The sequence below is a fragment of the Daphnia carinata genome, chromosome 5 (assembly GCF_022539665.2).
Source record: "Daphnia carinata strain CSIRO-1 chromosome 5, CSIRO_AGI_Dcar_HiC_V3, whole genome shotgun sequence".
In the NCBI taxonomy this organism is placed as follows: Eukaryota; Metazoa; Arthropoda; class Branchiopoda; order Diplostraca; family Daphniidae; genus Daphnia; species Daphnia carinata.
Genome location: NC_081335.1, coordinates 2,153,384 through 2,165,661, shown reverse-complemented (window position 1 = coordinate 2,165,661; position 12,278 = coordinate 2,153,384). Strand labels below are relative to the sequence as shown.

The 12,278-nt window shown below is 39.8% G+C and overlaps 2 protein-coding genes and 1 long non-coding RNA gene across 3 annotated transcripts; 2 read left to right on the top strand and 1 right to left on the bottom strand.

Annotated features, from left to right (window-relative positions):
* The first annotated feature begins 941 nt into the window (after positions 1 to 941).
* Positions 942 to 7,339, top strand: LOC130696747 (angiotensin-converting enzyme-like). The gene is given in 26 exon segments (XM_057519850.1): positions 942 to 1,031; positions 1,033 to 1,296; positions 1,552 to 1,710; positions 1,773 to 1,866; positions 1,933 to 2,076; positions 2,148 to 2,354; positions 2,425 to 2,522; positions 2,587 to 2,780; positions 2,858 to 2,982; positions 3,044 to 3,231; positions 3,298 to 3,500; positions 4,064 to 4,204; positions 4,277 to 4,574; positions 4,646 to 4,807; positions 4,867 to 4,972; positions 5,032 to 5,175; positions 5,242 to 5,436; positions 5,509 to 5,606; positions 5,675 to 5,847; positions 5,914 to 5,972; positions 6,047 to 6,112; positions 6,196 to 6,335; positions 6,412 to 6,581; positions 6,636 to 6,668; positions 6,739 to 6,879; positions 6,947 to 7,339. Coding segments are annotated over 26 exon segments (4,038 nt in total). The 5' UTR covers positions 942 to 956; the 3' UTR covers positions 7,308 to 7,339.
* Positions 7,215 to 8,621, bottom strand: LOC130696797 (uncharacterized). Its single transcript, XR_009002704.2, has 3 exons — positions 8,046 to 8,621; positions 7,454 to 7,890; positions 7,215 to 7,354 (listed from the first exon to the last, which is right to left on the bottom strand). It is a non-coding gene; the product is annotated as an uncharacterized LOC130696797 (long non-coding RNA).
* A 150-nt stretch (positions 8,622 to 8,771) lies between these two features.
* Positions 8,772 to 10,075, top strand: LOC130696778 (reelin domain-containing protein 1-like). Its single transcript, XM_057519896.2, has 3 exons — positions 8,772 to 9,112; positions 9,189 to 9,399; positions 9,486 to 10,075. The coding sequence occupies exons 1-3, from the start codon at positions 8,800 to 8,802 to the stop codon at positions 9,547 to 9,549; spliced, it is 588 nt and encodes a 195-aa protein (XP_057375879.1). The 5' UTR covers positions 8,772 to 8,799; the 3' UTR covers positions 9,550 to 10,075.
* The last annotated feature ends 2,203 nt before the right edge of the window (positions 10,076 to 12,278 follow it).

The window sequence follows — 12,278 nt, the reverse complement described above, 5'->3', positions numbered from 1 at the left end:
AAATTTGATAACGATTGGCTTTCCTACCTCCCCTTGGTGATGAAAACGCTGCCTTAAGGGTAGGGAGGGATTGTATGCTGGATTGAAACAGTACCCCCAGTTTTTTCTTTGTGTTTTACGTTGCCTACTTGATCCAGAGACAAATTTTTCGAGATTTCTAAAAGGAAATAAGTTGCAAGATAAGTATTAATCTCACCTATTCGTATCGTTTTTTAATCCAAAAAGAAAACCAGCCATTGTTTCTGAACTTTAGGATCGGTGATGGGCGTTATGTTCAATGTTACACCCAGGCATATTATCGTGACCTCACAAAATCTATTCTTATGTTGTTATCACCTTGTCACAGATCCATCAAAACGTAAGAGGTTGATGCATGAGTACATACGGTAAAATCATACATATCTGAATCGGCAACGTTGTTAATGGTCGAAATCGTTGGAACAAAAACTAATTGTAGGTAAGTTCAAAGAGAATAACTATTCTTAAATCGCGCGATCTTTTAAAGATGACATTCAATATAGTACATTTAATCTTTATTTGCTGTTAATTTTTTAAAGTAAATTTTGGAGGCGGTTTAAATGCCACAGCCGGGACACTTGGTCACATAGAACGACTTGTCTTGTTTGGATAGTGTATCCAAGTGCCATGACAGCCATCCGTTTTTAACTGAGATAATGCCATCGATACCCAGATAAAAATGCATGATTGGCAGGGATTGTGAGATTGATGTACGTCCAAAATGAAAATGCCCAAATCCGGCATTTTCGTTTTAACACCGAAATATTGACATTTTACTCCATCACGTTCTATTTGAATTCGAAGCAGGTTTAGCCTACCAAATGCGTTGTTTTATAACAAACCAATGGCGATTGGTGAAATAACGAACAAGATCATGGCAATTCCTGCCGTCTCAAGACTTGCCGTGACGCATCTTGTGCGACATAGCCTTATCAGTGATGGAACAACAGGGTAGAGAGAAGTACTATAGCACTCTAGGACCTGTCAATAATCTACTTCACGGACGTCTGGATCTCAACTACTTCATTCTTCGTTTGTAGCCCGAAAGAAGAAGTCGTGATGTATAGGACGGCCAGTTTAAGACGGCCACTGCTCCGTCTTTTGGTGACGATTCTGCTGATCGCCACATCAGCAAACGCGCAGCTCAATTCAAATGAAGTTGAAGCCACGTTGTTCCTAGAAGAATTGGATCCGATTTACTTGCGAGAGGCTAATGCCCAAATGATGGCAAGATGGCAGTACATAACTGATATCACTGAAGAACACGCTCAGGCTCAAGTAAGTTTCCTTCTAAACAATTTTTGTAATTTAAATTTAAGGAATTTAATTGTTTCTAGAATAATGTTGATTTTGTTTACGGTAGTCGTTCAACAGCTTATCTCGTACTTTTTCTTTTCATATCTCTTTTTAAGCTGCCCTTGACCAGTTGTGCTTATCTCTGCTTACGGTTCATGTACTGCTATGCTACACTCTGGCAGCGCATAGCGATTGAAATTATCTTTCTAAAATGATTTGACATCTTGTGTAATCCAGGTTGACGCCAACGTCAAGTACCTTGCGTTTCAGAAGGAGGCATGGATCAATGTTACTAAATTTGATTACTCCAGATTCAATAATGCCACTGTCAAACGAGAATTCCAATACCTGAACATTATTGGTCCGGCTGCACTTGAAGCTGAAGATGCGCGAAGAGTAAATGAAACAAAACAATGAATTTTAACATAATTAATTAGCCGATTTTATAATTTGAATAGTATACGGAACTGTCCGAAGAAATGGAGACCATCTACAGTGAGGCAAAAGTTTGTAAACAGGACGATCCCACCGTTTGCATGCCTCTTGAACCGGGTAATTCTAAAAATAAGCAACTACATTTATGACCTGTTTTTAACTTTTTTCCCCTTCCGTTCAAAGACTTGACTGTGATAATGGCAACTTCCACCGATTACAATGAATTGGAATATGTTTGGACCCAGTGGCGAGAAATGGCTGGCAAACCCATCAGGCAGCAATACCTGGACTTTGTTGCACTCAACAACAAGGCTGCAGTTCTGAATGGTAATAGGATAGATAAGAGCCACTTGTCTGTCTCGTGGCCACACAATGATTCTCCGTTTTACGTTCAATAGGTTACGGTGACATGGGCTCATTATGGAATGAATATTACTTGTACGAAGGCTTCTCAGAAGATGAATTTAAAGCCGAAATTGAAGCTCTATGGCAAACAGTCAAACCACTCTACGTCCAGCTTTATACCTACGTCAGAAGAATATTGTCTACCACTGTTTATCAAGGACAAGTAGACCGATATGGCCGCCTTCCAGCTCACGTCCTAGGTGCGTACCGCTGCAATCCTGTTAAAACATCAAAATAAAGTCGCTACAATTAATGTGAATTTTCTTGCAGGAAATATGTGGGCTCAATCTTGGGGCAATATCGCCAAGCATGTTATACCTTATCCAGATGCTCCTTCTGTAGACGCCACACCAGAAATGAACAACCAAGTAAACACATTCAAAAAAATTATATGATTGGTAATGGTTTCTAATTGATTATTATTTGAATCAGGGTTATACAGCGAAAAAAATGTTTGAGCTTTCGGAAAAATTCTTTGTCGATTTGCATTTTGACAACATGACGCCAACTTTTTGGGAAAAGAGCATGATTGAGAAACCTGCTGATCGCGAAGTGGTCTGCCACGCCTCTGCCGAAGAATTCTTCTTCGGTCCCGGCACGAGTACTAGCGAACGAGAAGATTGGCGGTCAGTTATAGCTACTCAAACAGTTATTAGCTGCCAAGATAAGCTTCCATTTGTTTGTTCTTTCTTTCGGAAAACAGCATCAAAATGTGTACGACAGTCACGCAAGAAGATTTCGTTACGGTCCACCACGAAATGGGGCACATCCAATATTTCATGAATTACCGCAATCAACATTGGGTTTTCCGCAACGGTGCTAATCCCGGTATGTTATCACCATACAAAATAAACTCGCTGATATATAGTTACCATGTTAAAATTATTAGGTTTCCATGAGGCAATCGGCGATACCATCGCTCTGGCCGTCTCCACTCCAGCTCATTTGAAAAAATTGGGATTTTTAAAGGAAACGACACCAACCAAAACACAGCCACGCATAGACAATCTTCCAGAGCTTCCAGCTGGAGTATCTGAGCAAGATCTCAACTACTTGCTAAGTCAAGCTCTAGAAAAGGCAATTACTGATTACTAAACTTCATTTTTACATAAAGAATAACACTTGATCCATAATGATTTAAAGATTGCTTTCATCCCATTCGGCTATCTCATGGACAAATGGCGTTGGTCAGTTTTCGACGGTAGCACCACCGAAAGTAATTTAAACGCGGAATGGTGGAGATTGCGAGAAGAATTACAGGGATTGAAGCCGCCGGTTTCTCGCAGTGAATTGGACTTTGATCCGGGCGCCAAGTACCACATCCCGGCCAACGTTGAATACATTCGGTAGGCGACGTCTTTCACTTTTTTTGCACAACGCTCGGCGTATTGTACAAATAATTTCGTCATTAGTTTCAAGATACTTTTTTATCGTTGAGCCACTTTCCCAGGCGCACAAGAGCGTGAGCAAACTAGCCAAGTGAATCAATTTGGCGTTCTCATTTCGTGTTATCGGAGAAAACACAACGAGTAAATGTCGAATGCGGCAGACACCCAGGCGACGGAGAATGGTTATAGTACAAAGAAAAGAAAACTAACAAAAAGGGATTTGGGCATTCGAATCACGTACGAATGTACATGCGAGGGAGTGTTGAACCAGCAACTTAGACGGAGCAGGAAAAAGAATGGATTGATCGCCAAAGACACCTGGCACGTTCCATGTACAATAACTGTCCGAACATATTAGATAGTGAAAGTCTGACGGTACTTAACCACGAGACCAACAAAATAGAAAGAGAAAGTTCAACCGGTTAGGTTACGTGCAACAAATTGTGTTATGACAGACTCCCAATTAAGACCGCACTACTATTGCCTGATTACTTAGCAATTATCTTTGTTGAAAATCGCAGGTACTTTGTCAGCTACATCGTCCAGTTCCAATTCTACGAATCCCTATGTAAAGAAGCTGGCCAGTATGACCCCAATAATCCTGAATTGCCCCTTTATAAATGCGATTTCGATGGAAGCCTGGAGGCGGGACACAAACTCAAGTAAAAAAACTAACGTTATATGTCCCATAGGAATAAAAGACCCAATACCGTTTACCAAACTTAATATTTCAGAGCTATGCTTGAGCCTGGATTTTCAAAACCCTGGCCGGACGCGTTGGAGGCTCTAACAGGAAGTAGAATGATGGATGCTACATCATTAATCACCTACTTTGAACCACTGCAAAAATGGCTGGAATCTGCCAACAGCAGATCAGGTGAATGCTTGGGATGGGAAGGTTATTGTGAATCTTTTGCGGCCGAATATATGGCCGGCGAATACGAAGAAACGACGTCTTACTTGTACAATCAAGCCACAATCGCTGAATGGAATTACCAGACCAATCTGACCGAAGCTAACGGAATCAATTCGGTAGGAAAAACATTAAATTAAATTAGTTTTGAGGTGTCCACAAATTATACAAAATCATAATTAAAACACAGACGGAGTGGAACGTTAAGGTTGCTAATTATCGAAAAGAATCTTGGGAGCAATACATTACCCAATTCGAATACGAGCTGTTCGAAGATGAATCACTGGCACGACAGTTTGAACTGTTGCAAACGCTGGGCGTGGCCGCTCTCCCCGAGGAGGATCTGACGAATGTACTAAACAAATTGGACAACATATAAATTATAAAGAGATTAATTGTATGATTAATTAGCGCACAAACGTAATCAACAACATGAACAACCAATACAGCAGTGCCAAGATTTGCCCGTATCAACAGCCATCGTGCTCTGATGACGAGAAACTCGCCCTGGAGCCAGGTATTTAACACGTCATCATCTTTTGAGCAAACATAAAAGCTTCTGGTGTTCCGAAACAGAAATTGAGGAGATTTTGGCGACGAGCACTAACTACGATGAACTAAATTACGTCTGGAGTGAATGGCGTAAAGTTGCATCCAGGCCTATGCTTCACGATTACGAACAGTACGTCGAATTGAGCAACAAAGCTGCTCAAGCAAATGGTACGACAATAATCAATATAAAATTGGGCAGTAGATATTATCAACTGGTTTTCTTTCTGAATACAGGAAAAACGGACATGTCTGTACTGTGGAAGGAACCTTACGAGACAGAGGATTTTCAGCAACAACTGGAAAACATTTTGGCACAAACGAAACCCTTGTTTGAGAAACTTCACGCCTTCACTCGTATGAAATTGCGAGAGAGATATGGCGAGGAGAAAATTCCGAAGGATAAATCACCTATCCCAGCTTCACTTTTAGGTGAATTCTCGACAGCTTTCCTTTAAGATGTTTGAGAACATTGTTATGCTATGTCTACCGGTCTGGGTTTAGGAAACATGTGGGCTCAAACGTGGGAAGCCCTTTACGGTTTATTGGAACCATATCCATCAGCTGGTACTGTGGACGTCACACAAGAAATGCAAAATCAGGTATACAATAATACAATTAAAACTACCAATTCGTGATTTTGAGTAAGCTAACAAATAACGTTTAATAGAAATGGGATCCCACTCGCATGTTTACAACTGCAGAAGAATTCTATACGTCACTCGGTCTTCTTCCAATGCCAACCTGCTATGGCCCAAATTCTATGATCGAGAAGCCTACTGACGGCCGAGAGGTCGTTTGTCATGCCTCTGCTTGGGATTTCTCTGATGGCAAAGATTTCAGGTAAGTCTTAGTCACTCTAGTCTGCATGCTGAAAATTTTCGTTCAATAGCCATGCAATTATAAAAGGATCAAAATGTGTACTGGTATCGACATGGCAGACCTTATCACCGTTCACCACGAACAAGGTACACTGAACTGAATTTCCATTTTCGAGTAAAAGCTTTTACTAATCAAAGTGGTTGTCTATTTACCGAACAAGGACACATCCAATACGACGAACAATACAAAGACTTGCCAGTCACATTCAGGGATGGAGCAAATCCAGGTAACTAGTCACCACTCTTATACTTTTACAAATGTGGAAACAAATGACTGCTGTTAACGCACACACAATAAAATGGGCTTCAGGTTTTCATGAGGCGATTGGTGACGTCATGGCTTTGTCGGTTGCAACGCCGAAACATTTAAGTAAAATCGGACTTATCAATGACTACGTCGTATCCCCCGAATCGGATCTCAATTTCTTGATGAGAACTGCCCTAGAAAAGGTATTGAATTTTTTAAGATAAAAATTTTCTTGGAAAACCCTTTAATATTCATTTGATGATAAACCCCATCATTCAGGTTACCTTTTTGCCATTCGCTTATGTCATGGACAACTGGCGTTGGGACGTTTTCCAAGGAAAGTATAACTCATCAAATTGGATGGATAGATGGATATATCTAAGTGAATACTATCAAGGCATCGTTCCACCCAGCATTCGTTACGAGGATGATTTTGATCCTGGAGCCAAGTATGTAACTATATAGCATGAAAACGTTCGATTATTAATTAAGATTTGCTTTAGGTATCATATTGCAGCCGATGTGGAATACAGCAGGTATGCGTTGCAACTTATGCCTTGAGTGTTTAGTTTTCTAAATCTGAATTGTTAAAATTTCAATCGTTAGATATTTTGTGGCCAACGTTTTACAATTCCAAATTCATAAAGCTCTGTGTCTGGAAGCTAAAGAGTTCGACCCGAATGATCCGGAGAAGCCACTTTATCGCTGCGACATTTATCAGAACACAGATGCTGGAAAAATCATGGAGTAAATGACACAATCATAGTATTTCGACTCTTACGTTCCCTTCATGAACTCATTGGCCTTTTTGTAGAACATTGTTGAAAGCTGGACTTTCTAAGCCGTGGAGGGAGACGTTGTACGAGGCCATTGGTACCTCAGAGCTTGACCCTTCCGCGATTTTGGATTACTTCGCACCGTTGGAAAAATACCTAGGGGATGAGTTATCTAAAGCGGACGAATTGATCGGATGGGAAAGCACGTATAAGAACTTTTACAAAGATGGAGAAAGATACCCGGTTGGCGATAACACTGTACCGATTATCGTTGGTTCCATCTTGGCCGCTTTAGTGGTCATTGTCATCGTTGCTTACTTCATCGGCCGTTCACGCAACAACAAGAGGCACAAGCAGCTTCACGGGCACGACAATCCAACGGCTGTAACGCTCGGTTAAAAGGAAACCAAACAGAATTTTCCTCTGCTGTTTTTCATTTTGTTTCACTATAAAAAAAGATTTCATTTATTCAAGATTTGATTCAAGGAGAAAGTTGCTCAAGTAAATATATTAGCACAGAGAGGAAATTCAGAGAATACTTGTACCAGTCCATAAACCGACACGGTCATTGACTCAGCATGAGTTGGCAAAAACACGTGATGGGCGTCATTACGTTTCAACCGGCCATTTCTAAAATAATAATTCAGAAAATCTCATCTTCATCCATCACCTATTTCGGGAAGAAGAAGAAAAAGCAATTAAGAGTGAAGTGCCTATTTTGATTCGCCAGGTACAAAAACATTCGAGGTAAACAGGTTGAATGTCCTCAAGATGAAGACAGTTGCGCAAACGCACCTTGAGCGGTCAACGCCTGAATCTTCACGCGGGATCGTGTTAAGAGCTGCACAGGAGAGAAGCACTTGCTTCATTATATTCTAACAATTAATTTTTGATGAATTATTCTTGCAGGCATTTTCTTTCATCACAATGAAAGGAAACAAAAATGAAAGAAGAACGAAATGCTTTTACATCTGTCCGGAACCTATTGAAAAATAAAAGCAGCGTGATTAAGAAGTAGAACGCGCTCAAGGTAAAAATAATTGCGCAAGCGCTTTGCGTTGTTGGAGCGTTTTTTTTTTTCAATAACTGAAACTTAGAAAAGCGGTGGGGTAAAAAACAAACAACTCGTAGACTAACTTTAAAAAAATGAGGAAATTTTGTTTTTTTCTTGAGCGTTTCGCAAGCCTCTACCACAACAACCGCGCCAACGAACGGCAATCGAATTTTGGCATATAATAACCCGGGTTGAGTGTGAAGGGCGGAAACCACTTTCTCGTAACACTTCACATGCAAGAAAAAAAATTTCTCTCCATCGCGAGTGAAACAAGTGAAATCAACCGGTTCGGTTATAGAATCAATACATTCAAAGAAAATATTAAAAAAAAATGATAATAATAAACTAAAAAAGCATTTTGGAATTGTCACCTTCACACGACGAACCAATCTAAAAGCGGCTGTCTGGAAAACTTTCTCTCAAAATTCGACAGTTTTCTTTTTATTTGAATTTTGAACAACTCGAATGGATGGGCCCCAGCAAGACAGCCACGCTTTTCCCCTCCACCAGGTGGTGGTCTGATTTCCTATTCCCCTCTCCCTTCTCGAACGAAGTTTGAATGAGCAATGCATTTCGTATTTAGAACCTAAAAAGGGATAGCGGTGGGTTTTGTAAATGTAAAAGAAAGAAAGGGAGAGAGGAAAAAAAAACCCACAATTGCTTTGAGGCCAGCCAATCTCGTCTGATCTCAACTTTACAGCTGTACAAGAAGGTGGGGTTTTGCACCTCTTGCAAATTAAAACAAAAGCACCTCCTATGAACGCACTTCCCCTTCTCTCATTCTGGCGGAGGCTAATGGTACGACGGCCCCTTTAAAAGCCGGCAGTTCGTCCTCCGATGACCGTCAGTCGTGCCTCAACCAGCATCGCTAAAAGAAATCCGGCAGCCGTTCTTCTAACAGTTTTTTTCGTTTGCTTATCGTTCAAAATTCGAAATAGGATGGCAATCAAGGCGATCTGCACGTTGGTCACTTTGTTCTTTATTTTTGAAAATTGCCGGGCTTTCCCCAACGGTGGACCCATTGACGCCTGTGTCAAAGCCCAGCCCAACCGACCGAATCACGGCGGAACTCAACCGCAGCCTGAAAATACGAACCCATTCATCGTTGAAGCTTCAAGCGATTACTACCGGCCAGGCGACAAGATCACAGGTATGCCCTAAGATTAAAATATGGTTACATTAAAAAAACAGAACTGATTAAACATACGTAAATTTGAATACCTCAGTGACTATCCACGGACCCAAGTATCCGTTCAAGGGATTCTTCTTCCAAGGACGCGACGCTGCCACCGACGAGTGGATCGGTACATTTGAGAAACATCCCGAAGTGAAATCTTACCCGGAATGCTCGGCTGCCACTCACACAGACAACGATCCCAAGGAGACGGTCACCCTTTTGTGGCACGCACCTCAAGCTTCTGGCCGCGTCTACTTTGTGTAAGTTCCTCATACAATCACGTCGTCATTCATCAACATTTTTTTTCATTCACTCTTCCACTTTCTCTTTCTGTCCATTTATACAGGGGTACCGTGCTCCAGAATTACAGGACATACTGGTCGGACGTTGTTGCCCGCGTTCCTCAATAATCATAAAATTTAAAAAACCTGTTTCGTTTTCTCTCTGTCTCAACTCTCCAGAAAAGAACTCTCACTTTCTCCTCTCAAATAATCAGAACGGCAGACAAGGACACACTCGCCCATTCTTTTTTTTCTTTAGCCTTCCTCTTCAACTTTCTTTCACAAGGCGGACTGATTGCAAGTCGTTCTCACTCTCCGTGAAACTCAAAAAAAAAAGACTGCAATAGTTTCGTCAACTCTCCATTTCTCGGACCAGAAGCAGAGCTTCTATATATAACATCATCCCCCTTGGATGATTTAACTATCAGAGACTTAAAAAAAAACAAAATTTAAGATCATTTCCTTGTGGGGCGATTGTGTTCTTCTGCTATGACAGGTGATGCTCATACAACACATACGTTTGCACTCCAAAACACTCTTGTTCCAGCCCTTTCTTTTTTCTTTTGTAATTTCACAGCGCACGATGTGTATTTGTAATAACAAAATGTTTATATAGAAACTCCACGAGAAAAAAATTAAACAATCCAATATATGATCTTCGAGTGTCTGTCATCAGCATGTGTGACAATCAAATTTACAAAATACACTCAGATATCAAGAAAATAAAAAAAAAGAAGATTGCACTAAATTTCTTCTTATCCCCAAGAGGTGTTGATGTTGCTTATTGTTTTTTTTTCCAATTTTTAACTTTAATTTATGTGTGGGAAAGGGGTGTGGATGGGGATTTAATTTATCCTCAATAAAGAATTTTCTTTTTCTTCTTTACAACAAAGAAACCAAAAACAAGAATGTGAATCTAATAAAACTGACACTAATGATAAGTATTTTAATTTCACACGAAAGAAAAATCAAAACGCTGAAAATTTCCTCTCAACCATTGCTAGACTGGGTAAAATAAGAGAATAATTTATGTTTTCGAAAAAAAAAAATCATGCATCTGCGGGAATTGACAGGGGATGGGCAGACAGGTGAACCGCAGTAAAAAATTGATATTTTATCATATTCCCTGCAAAGAAACGTTTACCGTGCGAGTGTTTGAAATGTGATACAACTCAAAACTTGAAACGGGAGACTAAAAAGCCTTTTTCTTCTACCCAGGTGGTGGTGTGTGTGTGTGTGTAATGAAGAAAGACACAGCTGTGTGTGGAGGATATGTCAGTGCGCGAAAGACTTCACAAGATATTCCGCATTGCCTTTGTTCCATTTTTCTGAGCAATCAATTTTGACCGGCTAATATTTATAGCTTTGTTTGTTTAACTTCCTGTTTTACTTTAAATCCTCATTCAAGTGTTACATCCTTCATCTCTGCGACGAATATCATCTAAAATTCTTTTTTTTTTTACTGTGGACAAGACAAATTGCTTTGAAAAAAACTAAACAAAATCTACGTCTAGGTGAAGTCATAATAATCTACACGAAAAAGCAACGCGAAAAAGAGCGAACGAAGTCTTCCACTTTTCAAGAGGAAATGAACTGATGTTCAAGTACAAAAAGCAAGATTGTTATAATAGCAGACAACGAAGAACAAAAAACAAACAAAAAGAGAGCTAGAACTGAAGTGAATTCAGTCGCCAAATAGCAAACGAAAGTGAAACTTTAGTTAGCCTTAATGATTGTCCATGTGAACGCAATGTCTTTTCACTACGATATGCGTACGTGGGAGGCGCCGTTAATGAATGATATAGTTTTCCCCATTTGAAATTGCAAAGTTTTGCGGATAACAGTGCGGGTCAACGACAAGCAGAAATGCAAGTTTTGGCGTGAACGAAATGAATAACGGATGTCAATGCGAAGGTAGAGAACGAGACTAATTGCAAAGATGACGAGGTAAACTGTTCACACGATGATCTTAATTTGTTCCCTCGTCTTGTACCAATTGGATTAACTGCTTTTCTTCATTCAATCTGACCAGGCCGAAGACAAAAATTACAAAATAAATACAGAAACCCGAAAAAACGTGGGGCTGAACGACTGGGAACAGTGTGGTCAGGAAGTCGTATATATTATATACACACAAACATGCACAACAAAGCGTCAGAAATTTCTGTCCAGAAATAACCGTCACCCATTTTTTTTTGTTCGTGAATTAAGTCCTCGCCCCTTCCCGTATAATTTGTTTGACTGTTAACTTATCAGCTTCTTTTCAAGGTAGGGAATACAATTTAAAATTCCCTGTATCCTAATAATTTTTCTTTGGGGGGGGGGGGGTTCTTTGAAAAATTTTGCATTTTTTTGGGTTCACCCTGTTCGTGTAAGGCTTTTTACACACACACACACACTCTTTCTCTCATCAAAACAAAGAAAAAAAAAAGAGAAAATAATTTCACAACTCTTAATGACAAATGTTCTATCAACTATAGACAAATAAGACAGGATGATATTTGGGTGAAGAAAAAAAAAACACGCACAAAAGCACGAAATATTTTTTTTAAGCTTTTTTTTTTTGTTGTTTGATTAAGACGAAAGAGGAAAACAAAAGACGTTATTTTTTTTCAACACAACAGAAAAGAATAAATCAATCAAACACACACACACACGTACTGCCCTTTCAATTAACCGGGCACGTTATACAGTCGTCATGGGCAATCAAGTGTTGCTTATCTTAAATTTTTTTTTTATCCCAGAAAATTATTATTAATTTTTTTTTCTCTATCAACACTTAACGTCTTCTACGACTGAAACGTTCTTTTTGCACAATTTTTGTTTGGTTTTATTGGAACTTGTCTCAACTGAGCTGG